The sequence below is a fragment of the Ptychodera flava genome, chromosome 21 (genome assembly GCF_041260155.1).
Source record: "Ptychodera flava strain L36383 chromosome 21, AS_Pfla_20210202, whole genome shotgun sequence".
In the NCBI taxonomy this organism is placed as follows: domain Eukaryota; kingdom Metazoa; phylum Hemichordata; class Enteropneusta; family Ptychoderidae; genus Ptychodera; species Ptychodera flava.
This window is the reverse complement of record NC_091948.1, coordinates 25,585,417-25,608,385: the sequence shown is the minus strand read 5'-3', so window position 1 is coordinate 25,608,385 and position 22,969 is coordinate 25,585,417. Positions and strand designations below refer to the sequence as shown.

The 22,969-nt window shown below is 37.9% G+C and overlaps 1 protein-coding gene across 1 annotated transcript in view; it reads left to right on the top strand.

Moving 5' to 3' along the window:
- The first annotated feature begins 223 nt into the window (after nucleotides 1–223).
- Nucleotides 224–22,969, top strand: part of LOC139121840 (chondroitin sulfate synthase 1-like) — a 57,302-nt gene continuing 34,556 nt past the window's right edge. The window contains exon 1 of the mRNA XM_070687057.1: nucleotides 224–1,146. Coding sequence (XP_070543158.1) covers nucleotides 391–1,146 — 756 coding nt within the window. The 5' untranslated portion in view covers nucleotides 224–390. The remainder of the gene's footprint in view (nucleotides 1,147–22,969) is intronic.

Genomic DNA, 22,969 nt, shown 5'->3' with positions numbered 1-22,969 from the left:
TTTGACCCGTATCAATCTTTAAATATACTGGTACAGACTCGTAAAATATTGACCGACACACAATAGAGGGACTGTGCCCGACAGAAGATATCGACAGTAGAACACTTCGCCTTCTCGCCTGGAATTGCAAATTACGAAAAGTACGCCCTTCAAGTAGGAAGCCCCCTTGAGACAGTTTTGTAAAGGTCAAAGTTGAGTTTGATGACTGATCGGTCGCGACGTCACACACAGTCAACAAGATGGCGGTGAGTCGGCGGTGTGTTTGTCGTCTGTGTCTTTCATCCTGATATATTCAACCATGCGGTTGAAAAGTTTACCAAAGGTACAGTTTCTCTGAGCAGGTGATTGTAGGCGTGCGTCTCAGGGAGCCCGGTTTAGGTGGCTGTGAACATGATGCTGAGGCGAAGCCGTGGTTGTCCTCGAAAACTTTGGAGCATCTTTATGGGACTGCTCTGCGGGTTTTTCCTTGCAACATGGCTGCGTCTTCGTGTGGTACCGACGATGGGAACTTGCTACGATCAAGAAGTGAACGATTTTGGCATGGAAATAAGAACACAGAAACCACCAGACACAGGCAAGAGCTTCATTTTTGTCGGAGTCATGACTGCAAAGATGTATCTGTCGACCAGAGCAGCTGCCGTGAACAGGACTTGGGCGCGAACCATTCCCGGTAAAGTTTCTTTCTTCTCCAGCGCCGATTCGAACTCATCGAGCCTTGGTTTACCCCTTGTAAGTTTACCAGGGGTCGATGATAGCTACCCGCCACAGAAAAAGTCATTTATGATGCTAAAATATATGCATGACAATTATATAGACAAGTACGAATGGTTCATGCGAGCCGACGACGATGTGTTCATACGTAGCAATAAGCTTGAAAGTTTCTTACGGTCTGTGAACAGTACCCGTAGTTTATTTATTGGGCAAGCCGGGCTCGGAAACCAAGACGATTTCGGCAAGCTATTCTTGAACCACGGTGAAAACTTCTGCATGGGTGGGCCGGGGATGATATTCAGTCGCGACACTCTTAGGCGAATAGTTCCAAATATCAGCTACTGTCTGAAGAATTTGTACAGCACGCACGAAGACGTTGAAGTCGGCAGATGTGTGAGGAAGTTTGCGGGGGTCGACTGCACTTGGTCTTACGAGGTAACGTATTTTGTGTGCTTCTACGTGTCACACTCTCTTAATTCAGTGTTACAGATAAGTTGCGTTTCTCGTTTCGTAAGATTTTAATCCGATATCGTGTAAGCCGTGATACCGCAAAGCCGCGCTTGTGTGTCGTCATATGCGAGGGAGTTGTCGCCGTGCCTTGAGCCCGGTTCGAACGTTTTACCAAGGCGCCTTCGCATGTGTCGCGTTGATCTGGCTCTCGCCTTCTGTAGAGGCTATAACAACCCACGTTGCTGTCAGAAGAGAAGTGTAGATCATATTACGCTCGGGTGATCGCACAGCTGACGTGGTACGAAACACTTCTCCCAACATTTATTCACGCTACATCTTGTGTGTGTTGAAACACATAAAGACGACGGAACCCCTCCAAACAAACCAAAAAAAATATTTTTCGGTCCTCAGAGTTCATATTTGTAATTTTTTTATGACAATAAATACAATATTACCAATGGAAGTTTGCCCAACTCCAAATTACCGAAGAAAGACTATCGTAATAAAACCCAGCAATTATCAAGCTTTTTGCTGTGTTATATGTAAAGACAGTGATGGTGCAAGCATGGACATCCATGGTGCAAGCAGGGGTAGGCCCTGCGTATCGATGCTCGGTGTTATACGGCCGTATAACGCCGGGAACACACAGCACCGTACGCAGGGCTACCGCCAAGGGTTGATAACAGTAGGAAATACACCAGACATCTTAGTGTTAAGTACAGGAAATAATTTACCTGGCATGTGTGTGTGTAATTGCTACAGAAATTATGAATAAATGTAATGCCAGGTGTGTTTTATCATCGTTTCCCGCTAAAAAGAACCACGGTGTTTGTCTTTGCTGCCCAGCACAGCTTGTCCAATCAGAAAAATTTGTCTTTATTGAAGTGTGTGGACAATGAACCATTACTTTGAACAGCTCCTTGTTTCATGTGCTGTTTCATGAAAAGTATATTCTAATCAAGTGAAGAGTCAGTGAGAAACACTTCAAATACCTTCATCGGATTGCATTTTGTTTGGTCAAATTGAAACTAGCTGGAAAATTTACTAAATGGCTTTTTATACTGATAAGAGTACAGTAGTACAAATAGTTGTAATGTGGGTATGGTATCTCAGGCCAACCATGGACATATATCCATGGCGTACATGAAAATCTGTGTGAAGTGAAATCACATGCTGGTCTATTTCATAATAAGCCGGGTTTGTTTGATCAGCCCTGACATGGATGTACCACAGGGAGTGCTATGACCTGGGCAAATGGCAAAAGCTTTGATCTGAGCAAATAGTTATGTATTTGTCAAGTCATAGGTCTTGTTTCTACAGCCTAATATCAGGGTGTTAAGTAGCACAGGTGTTTGAATTCCTTCCATGACAATTGGACAACCCTTTAATTTGCTGGCGTAACAAGGTGATAATCACATTTATACATATTATAGATTAATCTGGACTATTCTGCATTGCTATGGTGCATCAAATTTGTCATTGTAGAGATCCAGCAAAGATAAAAATAGACTAAAGTCTGAATCATATATCTAGGAAAATACTACACCACTTCACACATAATTGTTTTATTGTATGTAGTCACCTGTTGCCCTTCCGACAAGTTTTAAACAAACACTTTGAGTTTTTAAAGGCCATATTTGAACATTGTCACATGGCATTGTGTTTTCACAAATGGGTGCATAGTATCCGAGTTGCCCATTCTCACATCACCTACTGTCTGTTTATTTTCCTGTGGGGCAATTCAATGGCTGTTGTATATATGAAACTGCAGGCAGTACAGCAGACAATAACACTGCACAAAACCAGCTAAATAGGAAAATCCAACCATTCAGCAGACATTTCCCAAGTTCTCAGATGCGGAAATATGAAGTCCACTAAGAGAATGTTATTGTACATTTCAGTTCATGCAGGGAGCTTAGCTTTGGTCAGTGCAATTACCCTTGTTTGCTTTTTCTGTCCTGGGCTTCATAATGTGCACACATTATTTTGACTCTCAGTGAAAACTAGCCTGTGTCTCCTTTTGACTGTTCTATATGAAAACTTGAAGTGTTTTTCAAGAAAGACTCTTTATTTTGTCTTTTATGAAGGAAATTTCATGACAGTTTCAACTTCAATTGATAATGCACGGACATCTAAAATCTTCTTTTCTCGTAGTTTTTCATAATCATCTCTGTATTGGTGCAGTTACAGATTATTTGGTCACTTCAAAATTAAATGATGATTATGTGTGATTGTGCATGAAGAATACAAAAAAAGCTGTTCATATATACAACTGTACGCACTCTGCGCAAATGGGTATACTGTATACACAGCCATCCATGAAAAGTTACTTCTTTTCTGAGCCTATATTGACATTTTTGTTTATTGACAGATCAGGGAAAAAAGATGTGTAAATAAAAGATCAATTGAAGCCATGTAATCACATGCTGTAAAGCCCTTTATTTTCAGTGATGCTAATGAAGGCAGTATGGGCTGGCATTTGGCCAAGTGACGTCCCTCCACTATGGGCCAAAGGTGACTTTCTATGAAGACAATCAAAGACAGTAGAGCTCTACTATCTAATGAGACAATGCGTTCGCCTAGCTTACAATGTAGACTTCTCTCAGTGCTTACGGTTTGCTCTGATTCTCACGGCAGAGAAGTTCATTCAGTGCAAAGTTTAAATACAGGCAGTGTCACAGAACCAGGTCGTGTGGACAGTAGATAACAACAGTACCATGTTTCCTGACAATCACACCAGTTCAATGCAACATGTTTGCTGTCTGCTGAGTCTTCCAAATGTTCTTCTCAGGGAAGGTCTTACATGAGTCTGTTAGTTCAAAATGGCTCAGGTTAATGGTATTAGAGGGGAAAGAGTGAATTCTCTTCTGCGTTCTGACCATGGTTACTGGTCTGCCTCCCGAACTTTGACACAACGGTTATTATAATCTCATATCTAGCCATTGTTTCAAACTCAAAACTAATACTATAGCTTTTGAATTGACAGGGCTAGGTCCTGGACCAGTAACAGTAATAACACAATGGACTATCCTCTCATTCATCACTAATATTTCCTGTTCATGCAATTACTGGCCCTTTCATAAAGCTGTTATGAAACTGCCAGGACGATGCCCGTGTTTTCAGTTCTGATGGAGGGACTGTGCTGGGTTATAGAATCTACACAACTGCCAAAATAATTTTCGGGCTGGTATAACAATGAAGTATACCAGTTATGAGATGTACCAACCTTGCAAGAGATGTATTGGCATGCTGGAAAAAAGTGAATGATTATAAAACTGTAGACAAGATGTGCATCATGGTAGCAGAGAAGTATACATTTCATTGTTATTATTACTGCTTTATTTTAAGAAGATAATTTGTGAGGAAATTAATTTTGATTTTTTTATCTCATTCACAATGACGCGTAATTGTCTTCCTTTCATGTATTGTAGTGAAGTTTTTCCGTTCATTTCTATCATCACCACACTGTTTATATACACTCAATGGATTCATAATGAAAATCAAATGTTTATCTCATGCATCAGTAATTATATTGAATGTAGTCCTTCAATCCCTGTGGGCATATTTTAATTTTGAAAAACAACAACCAACTGCGTATGTTGGATTAAAATGGAGTGAAATTTGATATGGATATTCTTATTGTACCTTCAAAGCAACCCATCCAGTGTCTGTTTACATGTATGTAACATATTATAAGTAAATTGAAAAATTTGGTTCATGATAAGCTGCAAGTCTGAAGACCATACTGTGGGTCTGTGAAGTTATTTTGAAATGAATAGTATTGACTCAAAAGGGGGCAATTATGAAGATATATTTTTTCATGAAGGAGCAATGACTCTTAAGTTGTACTTGTGACTGGTGTAGTTGGTTCCTTAATACATATAGCACTTGCAAAATGGCTCAGGCTATATGTTTCTCAATATACTCAAATATGGCATATACCACCCTGTTATGGCATATACCACCCTGTTAAGGGGGGGGGGGGGTTGTTATTTCATTATGACATCAACATACATGTTTCTTCTGCATAGTTTCATCACTCAAACTGGAGAAAGCAGTTTGTAAAGTGAAGTGACTGCACAATTGAATCCAGTACCTGACATTCAGGGGTACATACATAAAACATGTACTCGGGCACAGCAGTGGAAGTTAGGCAGATTCCAAAAAAGTGACAATGCTGGCATTTCAAAGTGTGAGCCAGACGTTCTAATAGGGCAGTTCTAAAACCAAGATTTCAGTGAGTTTATGCCACTTCTTTAATCATCTTTATGTATTAAACCATCTGATATCTTCTGGCACCAATTTTTCCCAATATCTGATAACACTTGTTTCGGCATTAACCCTCTTCGCTGGTTTAGGACTTGTTCTACCATTGTTGTAAATTGATATTCTACCACAGCTTGCATTAATTGCTGTCCAATCAGAACAATGCAGTGGCATACTTGACACTCTGATAAGTGATATGATAGAGCTTTGTGTCATAAGTTCAAATTACAGTATTATTTTTAAGAATCATGACTGAAAATCTGTCAGTGTTTGAAGACAAACAGTGAATTTATTGAAACCAGGAAGTCTCAGAGTTTTATAGTAGATATTTTTAACAATCTTTTTCCTACTATCTACAGTATCCCATCCCCATCTGCCAAGATTATGAAAGCAGTATTGAGCCAAAACCGTATGCATTTCTCCCCACTTCATCTGTTATAGCAGGTTTAGTCCGTACAAATTGTGTTTACAGTATCTAGAATTTCAGGGACCTATTAATGTATAATTTTTTGTTAAAATGCACCATATTGAACATGTTACATGTATGCAAATTGTTACGTGCAGAGAAAACGAACAAAAGGGTGAACTCAGCAGTTAACGTTTAAACAAAATTTATTACGAAAATAAAACTAATTGCTAAGTTAGGGATAGGATACAAGCTTTAAAGTGTACAGACTACTTATCTCAGCTGGGACGGCAAAGCTCCAGTCTCAGAGTTGTAACAGTCAGTCGGATGAATGAACAGTCCTTTGGCTTGCAGGCTTGAATTTGCACAAAGTCCACAGTATAAATCCAGCGTTGGCAGTGAAGGTCTTGAAAAGTCTTGAGAATGACTACTGCTGGAGTTTAGTAACACACAAGAGACACGATCCCAAAAGTCTGACTGGAAGCTGTGCACGTCCCTTTTATAAAGGCATGTAAGAACAATCTAGAACTTTTATTGACATGCTAATTACTATTCTAAAATTATCTCCCTTACACAAACTAATCAACTTTCCAGAACATTCCAAACATGACTAATTGAATTCAAGGTTGTGAGGTCATCAAGGGCAGTGACCTTGGGAATGTTCTAGACTAATTGAACTCAGGTCATGATGAGTGTGGGGGAAATGACCTACATAACACACCCCCTCTTCAAAAAAAAGAAAATTTTTCAAAGAAAATCTTTCTTTTACAAATGTAATCTTGAAAAGGATTTAAGTACTCAAAATTTTCCTACTCTAAAGTAAAATTTCTTGAAAGTGAACATCAATAAACTCTAAATACGAGAGAGACAGTCTGCAATTAAATTGTCTCTGCCTTGGATATGTCTAATGTCAAGATTAAACTCCTGTAACATTAAACTCCATCTTAGCAATCTCTGATTTTTGCCTTTAAATTTCTGCAGAAAAACAAGAGGGTTGTGATCAATATAAACCACTATTGGCTGATTTGAAGAAGTAACATAAACTTCAAAATGCTGTAAAGCTAATATCAAAGATAAACACTCTTTTTCAATTGTAGAGTAGTTTCTCTGGGATTTGTTAAATTTGCGTGAAAAATAGCAAACAGGATGATCTATACCATGACTATCCTCTTGCAATAAAACAGCACCAGCAGCCGTATCACTAGCATCTACAGCTAATTTGAATGGCAAAGTGAAATCTGGTGCAGACAACACTGGGGCACTTTGCAGTATGGCTTTAAGTGTATCAAATGCCTGTTGGCATTGCTCTGACCAAACAAACTTTACTTTCTTTTTAAGTAAGTTAGTCAAAGGCTCAGTAATTGCGGAGAAATTTGGACAGAATTTTCTGTAGTAACCAGCCATACCGAGAAAGCGCATCAGTTGTCGTTTGCAGTTTGGTATGGGAAAACTTGAAATGGCACTGATTTTGGCATCAACAGGTTTTACCTCACCCTGTCCTACAGTATGTCCGAGGTAAGTTACCCTCGCCCAACCAAACTCAGATTTGGCAAGGTTGACAGTCAACATTGCTTTGCTCAGTCTCTCAAAGAACTTCCGCATGAGCTTGATGTGTTCCTCCCAGGTGTCACTATACAGGACGACGTCGTCAACGTAAGCTGCACATCCGTCTAGCCCGGATATGACGTCGTTGATCATCCGTTGGAACGTTGCCGGAGAGTTCTTCATTCCAAATGGCATCACCTTGTACTGGAACAATCCGTCTGGTGTAACAAAGGCGGATATTTCACGAGCACGATCCGTCAGAGGGACTTGCCAAAATCCCTTCAGTAGGTCAAATTTCGTCACATACTTGGCTTTCCCACTCGGTCGATGCAGTCATCAATCCTCGGGATTGGGAAAGTGTCTGTCTTTGTTAAAGTGTTGACCTTCCTAAAGTCTGTGCACATACGATAACTGTGATCTGATTTGGGAACAAGTATGCACGGCGAACTCCAGTTACTTTTACTGGGTTCAATAAAGTCATTGTCCAGCAGGTATTTGACTTCTTCCTGGAGATATTTGCTTTTGTTGGATTCAGTCTGTATGGATGTTGTTTTACAGGCTTACTGTCCCCAACATCAACGTCGTGATAGATGACGTTTGTCCTCGTTGGAACATCTTGAAACAGGTGTTTATATTCATGGAGCAGTTCTTTCACCTGTTGTTGTTGTTCTGGCTGGAGGTGTGCCAACTTTGTAGACTCCAGCTTCTCCAGGATTTCTGAGTTCTGAAGCTTGACCGAGCCCAGCTTGGAGTTTAGAGTATTTTCACTCAAGTCAGTTTCAGTATCACTATCTTCATAATGGTTTGAACTGACTGCACTGACAGGCTGAGTTATAGTAGGATTATCCCTATCCAAATATGGCTTAAGCATATTTATGTGACATAGCTGTTTTTGTTTTCGCCTGTCAGGTGTTATTATGATGTAATTTAAATCACTCAATTTCTTATCAATTAGGTATGGCCCAAAGTAACGAGCATGGAGTGGTTTGCCAGGAACCGGAAGTAGAACAAGAACTTTTTGACCTGGTTCAAACTTCCGTTTTGAGGTGTGTTTTATCATATTTGGTTTCATTGACTGCTGAGATGACTCAAGATTTTCTCTGGCTAATTCACATGCTTTAGAGAGTTTTGTACGAAAATCTGACACATATTGCAAAATATTCAGACAATCATCATCGTCTGATAGGAATTTCTCTTTAACGAGCTTAAGTGGGCCACGGACTGTATGTCCAAATACAAGCTCAAATGGGCTAAAACCAAGAGACTCCTGAATTGACTCTCTAACAGCAAAGAGCAGATAATGAATTCCTTCATCCCACTGCTTCTCTGTGTCAAAACAGTAGGTCCTAATCATGTTTTTCAAAGTTTGATGAAATCGCTCAAGAGCACCCTGACTTTCTGGATGATAGGCGGATGACGTATACTGTTTAATGCCTAGCTGATCCATTACTTGTTGAAAAATTCCAGACATAAAGTTGGAGCCTTGATCGGACTGGACACATTTAGGGAGGCCAAATAAAGTGAAAAATTTGACTAAAGCTCTCACTATAGTCTTTGTCTTTATATTTCTCAGTGGTATGGCTTCGGGGAACCGAGTTGATGTACACATTATTGTCAGCATGTACTCATTTCCCGATCTTGTTTTTGGTAGGGGCCCAACACAGTCTATTAGTATCCTACTAAATGGTTCTTGAAATGCAGGAATTGGCTGTAAAGGGGCCTTTGGAATGGTCTGATTTGGCTTTCCTACCATTTGACATGTGTGACAAGTTTTACAGAAATGTGCTACATCCTGCCTGAGATTAGGCCAATAAAAGTGACTGAGAATTTTATGATAAGTTTTCCTGACTCCTAAGTGACCAGCCCAGGGGGTTTCATGGGCCAGGCGCAATATTTCAGCACGGTAGGGCTTTGGAACCACAATTTGATGTTTTATAGCCCAATCGTCATCAACCAAAACATCTGGAGGTCTCCATTTACGCATGAGAATACCAGACTTTGTATAATAGGAAACAGAGCTATCTGAAGTTTTACCTTCATCATCTACCCTGTCAAACAAAGACAAAATATCTGGGTCTTTGTGTTGTTCTGCAATGAGATTTGATCTAGAAAATGTCTGACTTTGGTCAGCAGAAGTTTTACTGGAAGTTTCAAATCCACGAGGGATAACGGAATGATCCGTGTCAAACACCTGACTGAGAAAGGTGTCATTTAAGTCAACATCTGTGACATTATTTTTGAGAGTATTTTGATTCTCGGAAGTTTTCTTTGACATGGCTCGAGTATGGCACATGAAGGAAATAAATCGGGTATCTCTTGTTCAATTGGCTCTGGATCCTGATCTAAACTAGGATTATCAGTCACAAGTGGATTAGTAATGACCTTGTCCCCAGCAAGGTCGTTTCCAAGAAGAAGGTGAATCCCTTCAAAAGGCAAAAAAGGCCTAATACCTAAAGCCACAGGTCCAGAAACAAAGTCCGAAGACAAATAGACATTATGGAGAGGAACAGGAATGTAGTCATTACAATCTACCCCCTTAATAAGAACTTTAGAACCTGAAAATGACTTTTCAGAAAACGGCAGGGTATCTGCCAACAAAAGAGACTGGGAAGCCCCGGTATCTCTTAAAATTTTGACAGGGGTAGCGGAAGAGAAATCACTAGAAAGTGATATAAAACCATTATGAATAAATGGCTCGAAAATACCCATAATGCTATCTTGAGAAGAATTGACCTTGACCTCATTAATTGGGGATGAGAGGGGTTTAACCTCAGAAAATGTGTTGCACACATTATTAGACTCTAATTGAGTTGATGAAGAAATAAAGCCGGTGGGCTTAGATCCACTTTGACCACTTTGACCTTCACGTTTTCTTTTCAATTTGAAACACTCTGACATTAAATGGCCGTCTTTCTTACAATAATTACAAGAAAGTGTACCGAACTGTTGTCAGAAGGAGATTGAGACTTGGGATCTGATGATGTGGGAGTGTTACTTGAACTCTGTGAACTGTTGTCATTTGATTTTCTACTCTCCTTTGAAAAATTCTTGGATGAAAAGGAGGAGTTAAATTTACCTGCATTGTTTCTGTATGAAAAGGACTGGGATGGTTTGCTGAGAAATGAAGATTTGTGGGTCAACGAATAATCATCGGCCAAACGTGCAGCAACCTCTAATGTATCTGCCTTTTGTTCATTGATAAACGTCTTGATGTCACTCCGGATGCACCTTTTAAATTCCTCAATCAAAACAAGTTGTCGTAATTTGTCATAATTCTGACTGACCTTTTCAGAAGAACACCAACGATCAAACAGTGTTCTTTTGTTCGAGCAAATTCAACATAAGTTTGATCCTTCACCTTCTCACAATCCCTAAATTTCTGACGGTAAGCTTCAGGCACCAACTCATAGCCCTTGAGAATTAATTCCTTCACAGAATCATAATTTGAAGCCTGCTCTACTGACAACTGAATGTAAATTTCTCTGGCTTTACCCACCAAAGCACTCTGCAAAAGCATAGACCAGGACTCCTTAGGCCAATTCAGACTCTGAGCAATTTCTCAAAATGGAGAAAATATTTGTCACATCCTTTTCTTGGAAAGGGGGAACTAACCTGAAATGCTTAGTGATGTCAAACTTGTCCGAAGGGAAGAATTTTCCTGACTGTCCAAGCTCTAAACGTTTTATTTCTACCTGTAATCGCTGTTCTTCTAATCGCAATTCTTTTTCTCTCTTCTCTCTGTCTTTCTTCCATTTCTAATCTTTCCTGCCTTTCTTTTTCTTTCTGTCTTTCTTCCATTTGCAATTCTTTTTCTTTCATTTCCTTTTCTAATTCCAATTTCTTAAGCTCCAAATCTGCCTGTCTCTCTTTTTCCATTTGTAATTCTTTTTCTCTCATTTGTAATTCTAGTTTCTTGATCTCCAAATTTGTCTGCATTTCTAATTCTAATTTTCTGAGTTCAGAGGTAGACTTTGGCTCATAATCTTTCAGGGTGGATTCCTCAAATTGGCCTAAATCAACTAGATGTTTGGCAATACGGTACTGTATTTCCCTCTTGCGCATAGATCTTTTAACTTCTACTTTAAGGAAATTTGCCAGTGCTATGAGGTTGTCTTTTCTGAGGGAATTAAATGTGTCCTGATCAAGGTCATCCATAAATTCGTCTGGTTTAAATTCCGCCATGATTAAATTTCGCTGAGTTCACAGTATACAGTAGTTTTGAAAAGGCTGTCAAAATGTTGTCAAACGGCTCAAAATATTCGTCTCCCGGACGAGCCCCCAATTTGTTACGTGCAGAGAAAACGAACAAAAGGGTGAACTCAGCAGTTAACGTTTAAACAAAATTTATTACGAAAATAAAACTAATTGCTAAGTTAGGGATAGGATACAAGCTTTAAAGTGTACAGACTACTTATCTCAGCTGGGACGGCAAAGCTCCAGTCTCAGAGTTGTAACAGTCAGTCGGATGAATGAACAGTCCTTTGGCTTGCAGGCTTGAATTTGCACAAAGTCCACAGTATAAATCCAGCGTTGGCAGTGAAGGTCTTGAAAAGTCTTGAGAATGACTACTGCTGGAGTTTAGTAACACACAAGAGACACGATCCCAAAAGTCTGACTGGAAGCTGTGCACGTCCCTTTTATAAAGGCATGTAAGAACAATCTAGAACTTTTATTGACATGCTAATTACTATTCTAAAATTATCTCCCTTACACAACTAATCAACTTTCCAGAACATTCCAAACATGACTAATTGAATTCAAGGTTGTGAGGTCATCAAGGGCAGTGACCTTGGGAATGTTCTAGACTAATTGAACTCAGGTCATGATGAGTGTGGGGGAAATGACCTACATAACAAAATGTGCCTCACGGGTGGTTACCAACTTGACCTGATGGTAACATATGAACTTGGTTTTAGTAAGAATCAATCCACGTTTTAAGATTGGGAATTAATTCACAGAAACTGGGAAGTTTTAGTTTATTGTAAATATTATGATAAATGAAATAATTTTGTTAAAAGCTTCTATATCTGTTACCCAGCAAAGTGGAGAAACTATTTTTCTCTCAAAATATATGAATGTGTAACATACTTACTAGTTTGGTATTTTCCATAGAAGAAGAGACCAAAATACATGAATTTGAAAGATTACACATCAAGTCAAATAGAAAATTGACTGTTCGAATGACCTTACATTTCCTCGGAGGATCAGAGCCACACTCAAATAAATTTGACCTGTCAATTTATGAATCATAATCCCAGGCGAAAAAGAAAAAATTTCCATCGGTATGAAGGAAAAGTAACCCCACATATGGAGTTTGCTAGTCATCTTTGATGGATATGATACTGTCAATTGCACAGACTAGCCACACTCACGCTGGGAACTCTCTGAAGAGATGCCACCAGATCTGTATTCAATCAGGTTTTTTTTTGTATTTCAGTTAAGGATGAAATTAGCAATATTATTACTGTTCTGTGAAAATAGGCCGCCTCTAACTTAATTGCGTTGCTATATACCTCACAATTCATTAACCCTGTGTATCATTATAGGATAATGACAAGTTTAACAAGATTGCTATTTCTCAGTGAAAGACAATGCACTGGCATAACCACAATCTATTTAAATTAGCATACGTAATTGGAGATGAATAATGAGAGTAGTAAGAGCCCAGGAAATACTCAATTATGAGGTAATGAAAGTGAAATTCTCTAAGGAAGCACTGGCTATAGTGTTGCTCATTCTGTGCATCAGTGTAAACATTTCTATGCGACCTAAATTACTCTGCTGATGTGCAGCGTGCTTGAAAGGTTATATCTGATTGGTCAATTTTCCCTGTTTACAGCAACTTAGGGAGTCTTTTTGTATTATTTAATTATCACGGTAAAATTCAACCACCCAATTGGATAACAGCTTCTGAGACACTGCTTATCAGCCCAAATTACTCAAAGGATACGGGGTTAAGGTTTTCCATTTTGAATTATTTTATTGTGATATACCCAAAATAACAAAAAAATATTTGAGAAAAAATTCTTGTCGTATGTGAAAGTTGCCCCGTAAAAAGAAAAAAATATCACTTCAAGACAGGCTTATTAAGAGTTGAAGGGACAGCATTGAAAGTGTAAAGTAAACATTTGATTGACATTTTGAAAGAGAGCGATTGTTCAGTTCCGGACACACTTTTGCTGTGTCATTCATTAGTGTCCCTTTATAGGGAGTTAATGATGATAATTACCGTAACTGAGGACGTGAAAATCACTCACATTTTAGTCATAGTACGTTTACACTAGAACAGAATAAATGTGAACACACATGTAAGTTTTATCCATAGCCTGGAATGAGAAAACCATCTTTCACCTACATTTGTCAAGTTGAGAATGTTGCAGCACCAAAGTCCCATGTCTCATTGCTTTTGATGACACCGAATCAAGAACAGCATGAATGAATATGAATATGTCTACAGGTTAACTTTAAATAGCATAGGTACACATCTTGTATTGAATGCATCTTTTAAAGGAAATGCTTTTTGAAATCGTGATCTGAAGAAAATGATTCAGCGAATTCAAATCTTACCTGAAATAAGTTGCATTAAAAATTTTCAGTTATTAATATTTTATTGGTAACTTGTCATAAACCTTTCTGTAATTATGGTTTTCTATGTGTGGGTGTACTGACTGAATTAAATGGCTGTGTAGTATTTGTCGTGCGTTTGGTTGAAAGTCAGCTGTAAGAATCCTCAGTTCTAGAATGCCAGGCTGCCACGTTAAGTCATCGCTAAAATGACATTTTGCTGTAATTTTCCCCATCATGTTTTCATAATATGGGAAATTATGAATTTTGAAAGCCATAGCATTCTGTAATTCCTCTGTGCAAAACCCCATCTCTGCTCTGCACATGCTTTGAACTACGTCTACCATTCATTGCAACTAGTATGCAAGGAACACATGAACCAAATACACATTAGATACGTGAATTTCAGAGCTTGTATGAAGAAATACTGAAATTATTTATTTCTATTTCCAATAGCAGTCAATCATTTGATGTATACATCTGTATAAATATTCATTATTTTTTTTCCTAGTTTGCCGCAGTTTCTTGTTGTACACCCTCAAGCTAGTTGCAACTCCCATACTTAGGCACACATGTATACTTTTTCAACTCATTCAAGGTGAGTTGAGGCCCAGCCTTAAATGAATCTACTCTGATAATATATGTGCTTATTCTTGAAATACAAAAAAAATTTCTGTACATCTCCATATCTTCAAATCACTCTAATGTATATATGGCAAAGCATAGTCAGGTCATCAGCTTTTAGGAAAGACATGATTAGTGATCAGTATTTCCGTTTTAATGGACGGAAGGATATTTACGGTTTATGTATTCAGCTTTATATCAAGTAGTGTTATTCATCGCTTAGGCTGTCAATGTTGCATGTTAAATGCTTAAACAAGCTCTAACCGGCACCTGTATGATGTAGATCTTGGCTACAAAACAAAAAACAAGGCAATTCAAATTTTACAAAGCTGAAGTATTCTATTTTAGGCATCTGTTTTCAAAGTGCCGGAACCAGTACAAGCAGGTAATTATTTTGTAGGAAGGCAAGGCAGCTTTTTACATGTTTAATATGTACATTGACTGTGTAAATGTTCGTCTTTCGTACGTTTGGTAAATAAAATGATCTGTGCTACATGTATCATGTATACATTTTGGATCTTACATGTCTTAGTGTACAAAGACTTGTGTGCATATCAGTAAACATTCTGCAAGAACATGATCTGCATTGGGTAAAACAGTTAAATGATTGATACAATAGAAGAAAATTGTTAATATCTATCATAGTATCAATATTAGAGATAAATTCAGTAGAAGTGATTACTTGAAGTGGGCTAGGGATGCAAAAGTGTAGAGATAATGTAAGAGCTGTAGCAGAGTTCAATTGTGACTCCTTAACTTTACAAAAATAGTGCATATATACTAAGGGCCTGGTTATTTTAATTAATGAAATAAGGGTATTATTACATATTTTAATGTCCATTAAATTGCAAAAGGAGACTATATTCCCTATGTTATGAAGTACATGTAACCAGTTGTATTTGCAATGTCAGATCACATAGAGTTGAAATTCAAAGTTCAGGGTGGGTTGTTGACCCTAATTACCTTCACATCTCATTTGCATAAGTCTTCTTATAGTCTTTGTGTACAGGAGCACTGCATTGCATAACGCTTCACTTTCTACAGACCTTTCTTCAAATCACTGACACTATGGTTGCAACAACAGTTATACACTGCCAGTGCTTGTACTGTTAGACTGACTGTGAGCATGGACAAACAACTCCCATGTGAGCAATCAAGTGTTAGGGTTCCAGAGTCACTAAAGTGCCGTTCCCCCATGATTCAAATTTCTAGGTTTATGAAGTCTCTGACGGACAATTTGTCAAATTAAACGACTTTGTTTTATTGACCTCGGTGTGGACAAGCCATGTGGGGTATATCATTACCCAGAAAATGACATTTTCATTGCCCATTGAGTGCTACAAGTAAGGACGCATCCACAATCAAATCAGCCTTATCAGCAATTTCCCAGGAAAACAAGTGTTTTGCATTAAATTAGCAAGTAAAACTAGTGTGCAGGAATAAAAGATTTGCAAAGTAGATTCCCATGGCTTAGATTATTAATGCAGACGGCTCCAGTTTCAGTAACTTACTTATTTCAGTGACTTTCCAATTTATGAGTCTACAATTACAAACAGTGCTTCCGTCACTGTCTCTGGTCTACATAATCCACTTTTTGACAGGTTGAGGTACCTTCTACTAGCACATAAAATCCCCTGTGTCACGTCTTTCATCATGACAAGGTATCAAGCAAGAAAATATGTCATTCAGCCTAGCATACATGTGAAAAATAGATGTCATCCAATATTTATTGTTGCAATGATGTCTTACTCTACTGCTTGATATCAAAATAACCTTTGCCAGTCCAGCAGTTTGATGCTGTAGGATGTCTGCAGTGTTATAATAATTACCTCCCTGAATCAGCCAGCAGGTATTGCTACAACTCACACTTTTGCCTTCTGTGAGCTTGTGATTATGAAAGTCACATTTGTGAAAATATCAAAGCATTGCAGAGTCAGGAAACTCTTAATGCCATGCTCTAATAGTAACGAAAGTCAGTGCGATGCCTGCTTTGTGCTTAATATGTAGCTTAAAGCAAGTTCATTCTATGACATTTTAGATTATTGTGTCGCAGATGTGAGCAAAAAAACATGTTGCATGCTTTGCCATCAATTTCAACCAATGAGTGCACAAATGCAACACTAAAATTAAGGTATTATGAGCCCTGAAAGTGAAAGACTTAAAATTTTGCTCAAACTTCCCTCAATGAAACTTTCGACCATTCTCTTACCAAAGCAAGAATAAAAATCAGGGGTCACCCTGCAAAATTTGGTACTAGCAAGACAAATTATCTCAGATTTCCCGTTATTTGAAATTCAAAATGGCCGCCATCCCTGTGTTAACTCTATGGGGAAAAATAAAATTTTGATTTTCAAGAACCTAAGACATTGAAAAGTTTTCTTATATCAAGAGCTTTAAAATGAGTCCCTGCAAATGATAGATCAGAAAAGAATTGAAAAAATTTGAGAGCCCAAATTTCTGTCCCGGAGGTGTGCTCTACCTTAATTTGTGACAACGAAATCAGGTAGTATCATTTCATGGCACACAGTGACAGAGTGAAGTCAGTGCATCATTCATCCAAGTAAGGTAATACACCAATTGCTGAGGTGGCAGTGCAGAAAGGTGTCTAAGATGAAGGTGTCAAACCAGTAAACCTTACAACTTCCTACTACTAAATCATAGATGTAGTCTGGGCACGAACTGTCCTTCGTTGACGTCATCATATTCTTTAGTTTTCAAAGACTTGAGCACCTTATCACGAGGTGGCTCTTTCTCACTCCCAGTGTTCAAGAAACCTGATGCATGCATTTTGACGTCAAAGTGGATAAACTGCTCGCACTGGATTATTGATTCTGAATTTTGTTTGCAGCTTACATCAATACGCTTTAGGAAAGTTTAAAGAAAGAAAGCCAATTTTTTGTTGGGAAGAATTATGTCAGCTAGACGGTGCATTATTTCAGTCTAGCCTCATTAGTTGACTTGCAATCGATACTTTCAGGAAGTGTTCAATTGCATGGCAAATAGGTTTTCAAATACATGAATGTGCAGAGTGAAACTGCTGATGTTGCTATTCGTTAGTAGCTTTCTGATCTTTTATGTGATGTCTGGGATAGAAATAATACAATAACTAGAGTCCTTAACACCTGTTGCTTGATTTGTTTGATGATTTCTATGCATATCAATAATAAGCTACTTTTTGCCCCAAAAAACTAAAAAGTTGAAGTATTCAGTAAGATTTCAGTCGATAGTTATTCTGGTTGCCTGCTATACCACTGCAATGTTACATGGTACTTACTACTTAGTCACATTGATGGTTTCCATAGTAAAGTTCATGTTGAAGGATGGCTGATGCCAAAGTGCATGTACATGTAGCTTCTGACAAATCATATATTTTTACAGTAAAAATGTGGTGGTTAAAGTGAAAGTTGGTTTTAGAAAGCATAACTGTGAGTACACTAGTAGTACTGGCCTTCCAACAAGAAAACCATACGTAGGCTGTGATTCAGTTTCCCTTTCTGAGACATTTTCGTCGTCTCATACTGTAGCGTACCTGTAGATTTGCTTTGTCCTGTTGTATACCATTGCTGGCTGCATGCTATCATTTACAGCAGGAGCCCTACACAAACAACAACCACTGACTTTCCACCTACTCTTTCATCAGTGCCTGGCAGCCAGATACTGTATCTGCTACGAGTATACCTTTAACTGCTGGGTGGCATTTTCACTTAGAGCTCTAAATGAATGACATCACCCCATGACTCAACAATGTGAATGTTGGTACCCTATTTGCTCTTGTTTCTGCTACATGAAGGGACTATGAATGTGATTTAGGTTGATTTCACTGTCAAGTCTGTAGAAAAACAATCAATGTTTAACAATGTAACAAAATCTGTCCTATGTAATCTACCGTAATTGAGCAATTTGATCAGTTGAAGACCCATAGTCTGATAGATACATACATAAAATCATTTCAGACTTATTTCACTTCCACAATCATAAATATTGTGATTTGACTTATTTGACATAAACATAATAATGTATAGTGTGTGTATAATTGCATTGATCTCCAACTTGATGTAGCTTGATTTTTGTGTTGGCTGTTATTGGCTTGACCAGAATACATTATGTTATTAAAATTTGGCAGACCAATGCTATTATCTCAAAATAAATATGTCGCCAAAACTTGGCAGGGCAATGTTATTATCTCACAATGTGGCAAGCATACTTTATTTACACAAATGATATAGGTAAAGTTTATTGTAAAACTCAATAAGCAGTGTTCTGTTTATCCCAGTAGTCTCATTTGATTTCAAATTTAATTCAATAGTAAGTAAACTACAGTTTAATAATTGAATAAAATCATGGAATAGGCAAACATAGACAAGGAAGTCTGAAATTTTTGTTCTATTCAGTAAGTTGAAGGGTACCATTATCAATGACTCTCCTTGAATGGTAGTACAAGTAGTGGAGAAAGTTGCACAGTGTTGTACAATTACATGAGTCTGTCCTCAATGAAACTTTAATTCAGTGTACAAAGGGAATTCAGTTCCGTCTCAAATGTTGTTGTCTAAATTAATCACTGAAAGTGATTTTTCTGGTCTCATCACTCGAAATACTAGTATTCAGCACACATTTTCCAAACAGTAATGAGTTGATGAAATAATCAGTGATGTATGTAGATGTATATACCGCTACTAAGCTTGAAGGAAATATATAGTCAGTGAGTAAGTTGAGATAAATTGGTATAAAAGCAATTTGTGATTGTATGGTTGTCAATATATATCCAGGCCGTGGGATGAGGGCCAAAAATACTAATTTGGTGTTGAATTCATTTGCCAGTGAAAAACTACCTGGTTCAAAGATTAAGACTGCACAATATTTAACTTTAAAAAGTTTGGTGTGAATTACTCCAGCCATTTATACAGCCAAGGTGCGCGTACACATTTACCATTTATACAGCGTCTGCATGTTCTTTCAGCAGCAGTCCATTTTGCGATGGGAAGGAGTTTTAGTGCTTGTAAGCTGCAGTGTCCTCAGGTAGTGCCATCTGTTTGATCATTGCTTGTGCTGTGTGCAGTTATAGGATCAGAATGAAAAATATACCTGTGCAAGTGAAGCTGCCTCCAGTGGTCACATAAATTTCAGTGTTTTTGAAAAGGACCATACCCGAGCCAATTTCATCTTGGTTGCTGTGTCAATTTATTGACATTCTCTATTGTGTATCAATTCAATAATATTGGCGTTTCTAACATGTGTATAAACCCGAAAAATGTCCATGATGAGAAAAACGTGGCTGGTTTGTTGTATAATATCACGTTTAGGCTAGTATGCGCCTTGAAAGTGAAAGACTTATACTTTGCTCAAACTCTCCTCAAAGAAACAAGAAACTTTCAACCATTTTCATACCAAATCAAGATGAAAATCAAGGGTCACCTTGCAACGTATGGTACTAGAGAAACAAATTACCTGACATTTACCGATATTTGAAATTCAAAATGGCAACTATCTCAGTGTCAACTCTCTCAGGAAAAATTAACTTTTTGATTTTCAAAAAAACATAAGCTGCTGAGCTGAAAACTTTATTTACTCCATAAGCTTCAAAATGAACCCCTACAAGTGGTAGACCAAAAAGGTATTGTAAAAATTTTAGAGTCTGAATATCTGTCCGCCAGGCACATTCTACCTTAAAGCTAGAAAAGAGAAAGACACTTGTGTTCTTTAAATGGCATAGTTGAATCACATCAGTGTTCAAACTAAAATGTATGGATATAGTTTTCAAATTCTTCTGTAGAAAAGGTGGGCGAGATATTGTCACACTTTGAGTGATTGATACATGTATAAATTCAGGTATTTTATCAGAGTGACTGATTTGCTGAGTCAACATCGAGGTAATAGATGTTTGGATAATTTAAGTGCCTCCTCATAGGCGATGACCCTTTCCAAGATGCAACAGAATGAAGGTGAATAGTTACTGATGACATTTTCTGCACAGTGTAGAGTCTGGCCATTGTGGATCTCCTAAAACAATATTGTTGTTTCCAAAGAAGCATTTTAGTACAAAAGAATTCAGTAATAAATAATAAATGAATGGTTTGAAGTAAGAACATATCCAAACACACCTTTCCCAATATAGTGTCATTGGATACAGCTTTTGCTGCTTTGCAGGAGCATTAGAAGTGAAACGAGTAAAATTTTCAGTGTTCTTCAGATCGGCAGAAGAGAGTCATTTTGGCAAGAAAGATGGATCAGTTTTACTTGTGATGTGTCATCATAGAGATCATCACATCATGTCTGTATTTTTATTTTTTGTCCAATACATGGTATACAATATACAGTGTTGAACACTAGACATTACACTATGCATTGACCAGTCGAACACTAGGCACTTCAACGTGACATTTGGAATGGAACAACAAAGTGTATGCTACAAACAGAACATGAACAATGGAAATTGCATCAAAGTTACAGCTAATAGAGCTTTAAATACGCAACTTAGTTGATAAAATAAGGATATTGGATAGCCTTTAATGTCTCCTTTGAGAGTTGAAACTGTGAGTAATAAAATTGGAGTGCTGTTCAAACTGCCCATAGAGAGGTGTTTCATTCTTGCGGATCAGGTACTAAAATCTCTTGTAACTTTTGACATGTTTCAGAAGAGGAATCCTGCACAAGTTTGACTTACCTGACATGTATTTTGTCTTGTTGTTCCAAGATTGTAATAACAGCAAAACTGGCTGTACTGTTCAGTAAAGTGGGTGAATTTTATAGCTGCACTTTTTATTCTATAGGTGTGTCTATTTCTATAATATTTCCTAATTCTGTTTGCACACAGGCATAATAATTCCATAAAAATGTTATGATGTATTTACCCACACTCACAGGCAACTCCACTTTCAATAAAATTATTTAACCGTAACGACATACAAGTAAAGTGATGAATTGGTTGCCAGAGTATTCTGAAAGCCTCTACTGATACTGCAAACAGGCACTGAACATTCTTTGGTGATTGTACGTTGGATTCAGCCATGCATTCTTTGAAAAGTACTGGTAAGTGAAGAACTAATCTTGTTTACACACAACATATTATGGGTAAAAAAATTTGCCATCTTATACTAAATGCCTGTCGCGGTAAAGTTTGTCAGCATACCTGTTTGCAGGTGTGCAGCTCAAATTTTATAACTCGAGTACATGCACACAACGTTAATAGGAATTGCTTTTCATCCAGACCTGCACAACTGGGCTTCACTCAGGATTGCCCCATGAGCCAGCATCAGCCTTGGCATGTGGCAACTATGTGTAATTGTCAGGAATGTCCCACTCTCCACTACAAGGTCAATCATGAAGGCATGGAAACTATTCCATGTTTCTCTCCTCACAGTAAACGATTCCAGAACAAAGCCCGTGGATGATGAAGTACCGCTACTGTTGAAATAGGTAGCATTTTAATACTGTACATGTGTGCGTGTGTGTGACAATTTCAATTCTCAAGTTTCATTCAAAGTAAATGGAGGCATGAAAGGTCCCTTTGCATGTAGAATGCACACTTTGTCCTCTAAATGGTATATATCCGAGGGCCACAGAGATGCCACGTCTGCATCACGATACTGCGATTGTTCTTCCCAGCAGAGTTCTGGATATCAGCTAGCCAAAGGCATGTTATTGAGACATAGATCAATATATGGCTGGATTTGAAAGAATTTTATTTGTTGCTTCTTTCTCAAAAAGACTTATAATCTATCTAGAGCAGTAAGTTATAATGGTTGATGTGTTTATATGTAATTGAAGAGCCAGTAACTGCAACTTTGACGATTTTTTCTCACTGTTTGTTTTGTTTTGTTTTGTTTGTTAACAACAGTTTCTTGCTCTCCTCCCAAAAGCATTGTGAGCACCTACTATTTGGCTTGTCAACACAACGTCAATTATAACGGTGCAGTCAACACATGTACAGACAGAGTTGACAAGCTGAATATTGGGTATCTCAATATGCTGTAGGGAGTAGGAAGGCAAGTGAAGTTTACATAAATGAATAGAAAATTAGTGAAAAAACATCAAAAGTTACACTGGCGCTTTGATTCAGTCATAAATAGTGAAATTTTGTATCACTCACAGACCATGTCAACGACTTGAAGACATTCCCTCATGACTTTTTGTAGTAGAACAAGAAATCATAGGAACAGAACAGAACAAAAGTTTCCTGGGAGACTGTCTGAAGGTACATCTAATGGAACTTTAACTTTTGCAGTGGGGTTGATTGGAAATGTACATTGGGTGAATTTTTTTTTTCATTGTGGTAATTTGACATCAAACAAAATACTAGCTAAATGTATCTTTGCGAGATTTGTGTTCATGAAATCTGTGCAAGATACCGGCTATTAAACCACTGTCCACAATCTATACAGAATTAATCTTCACAGACCACCTACA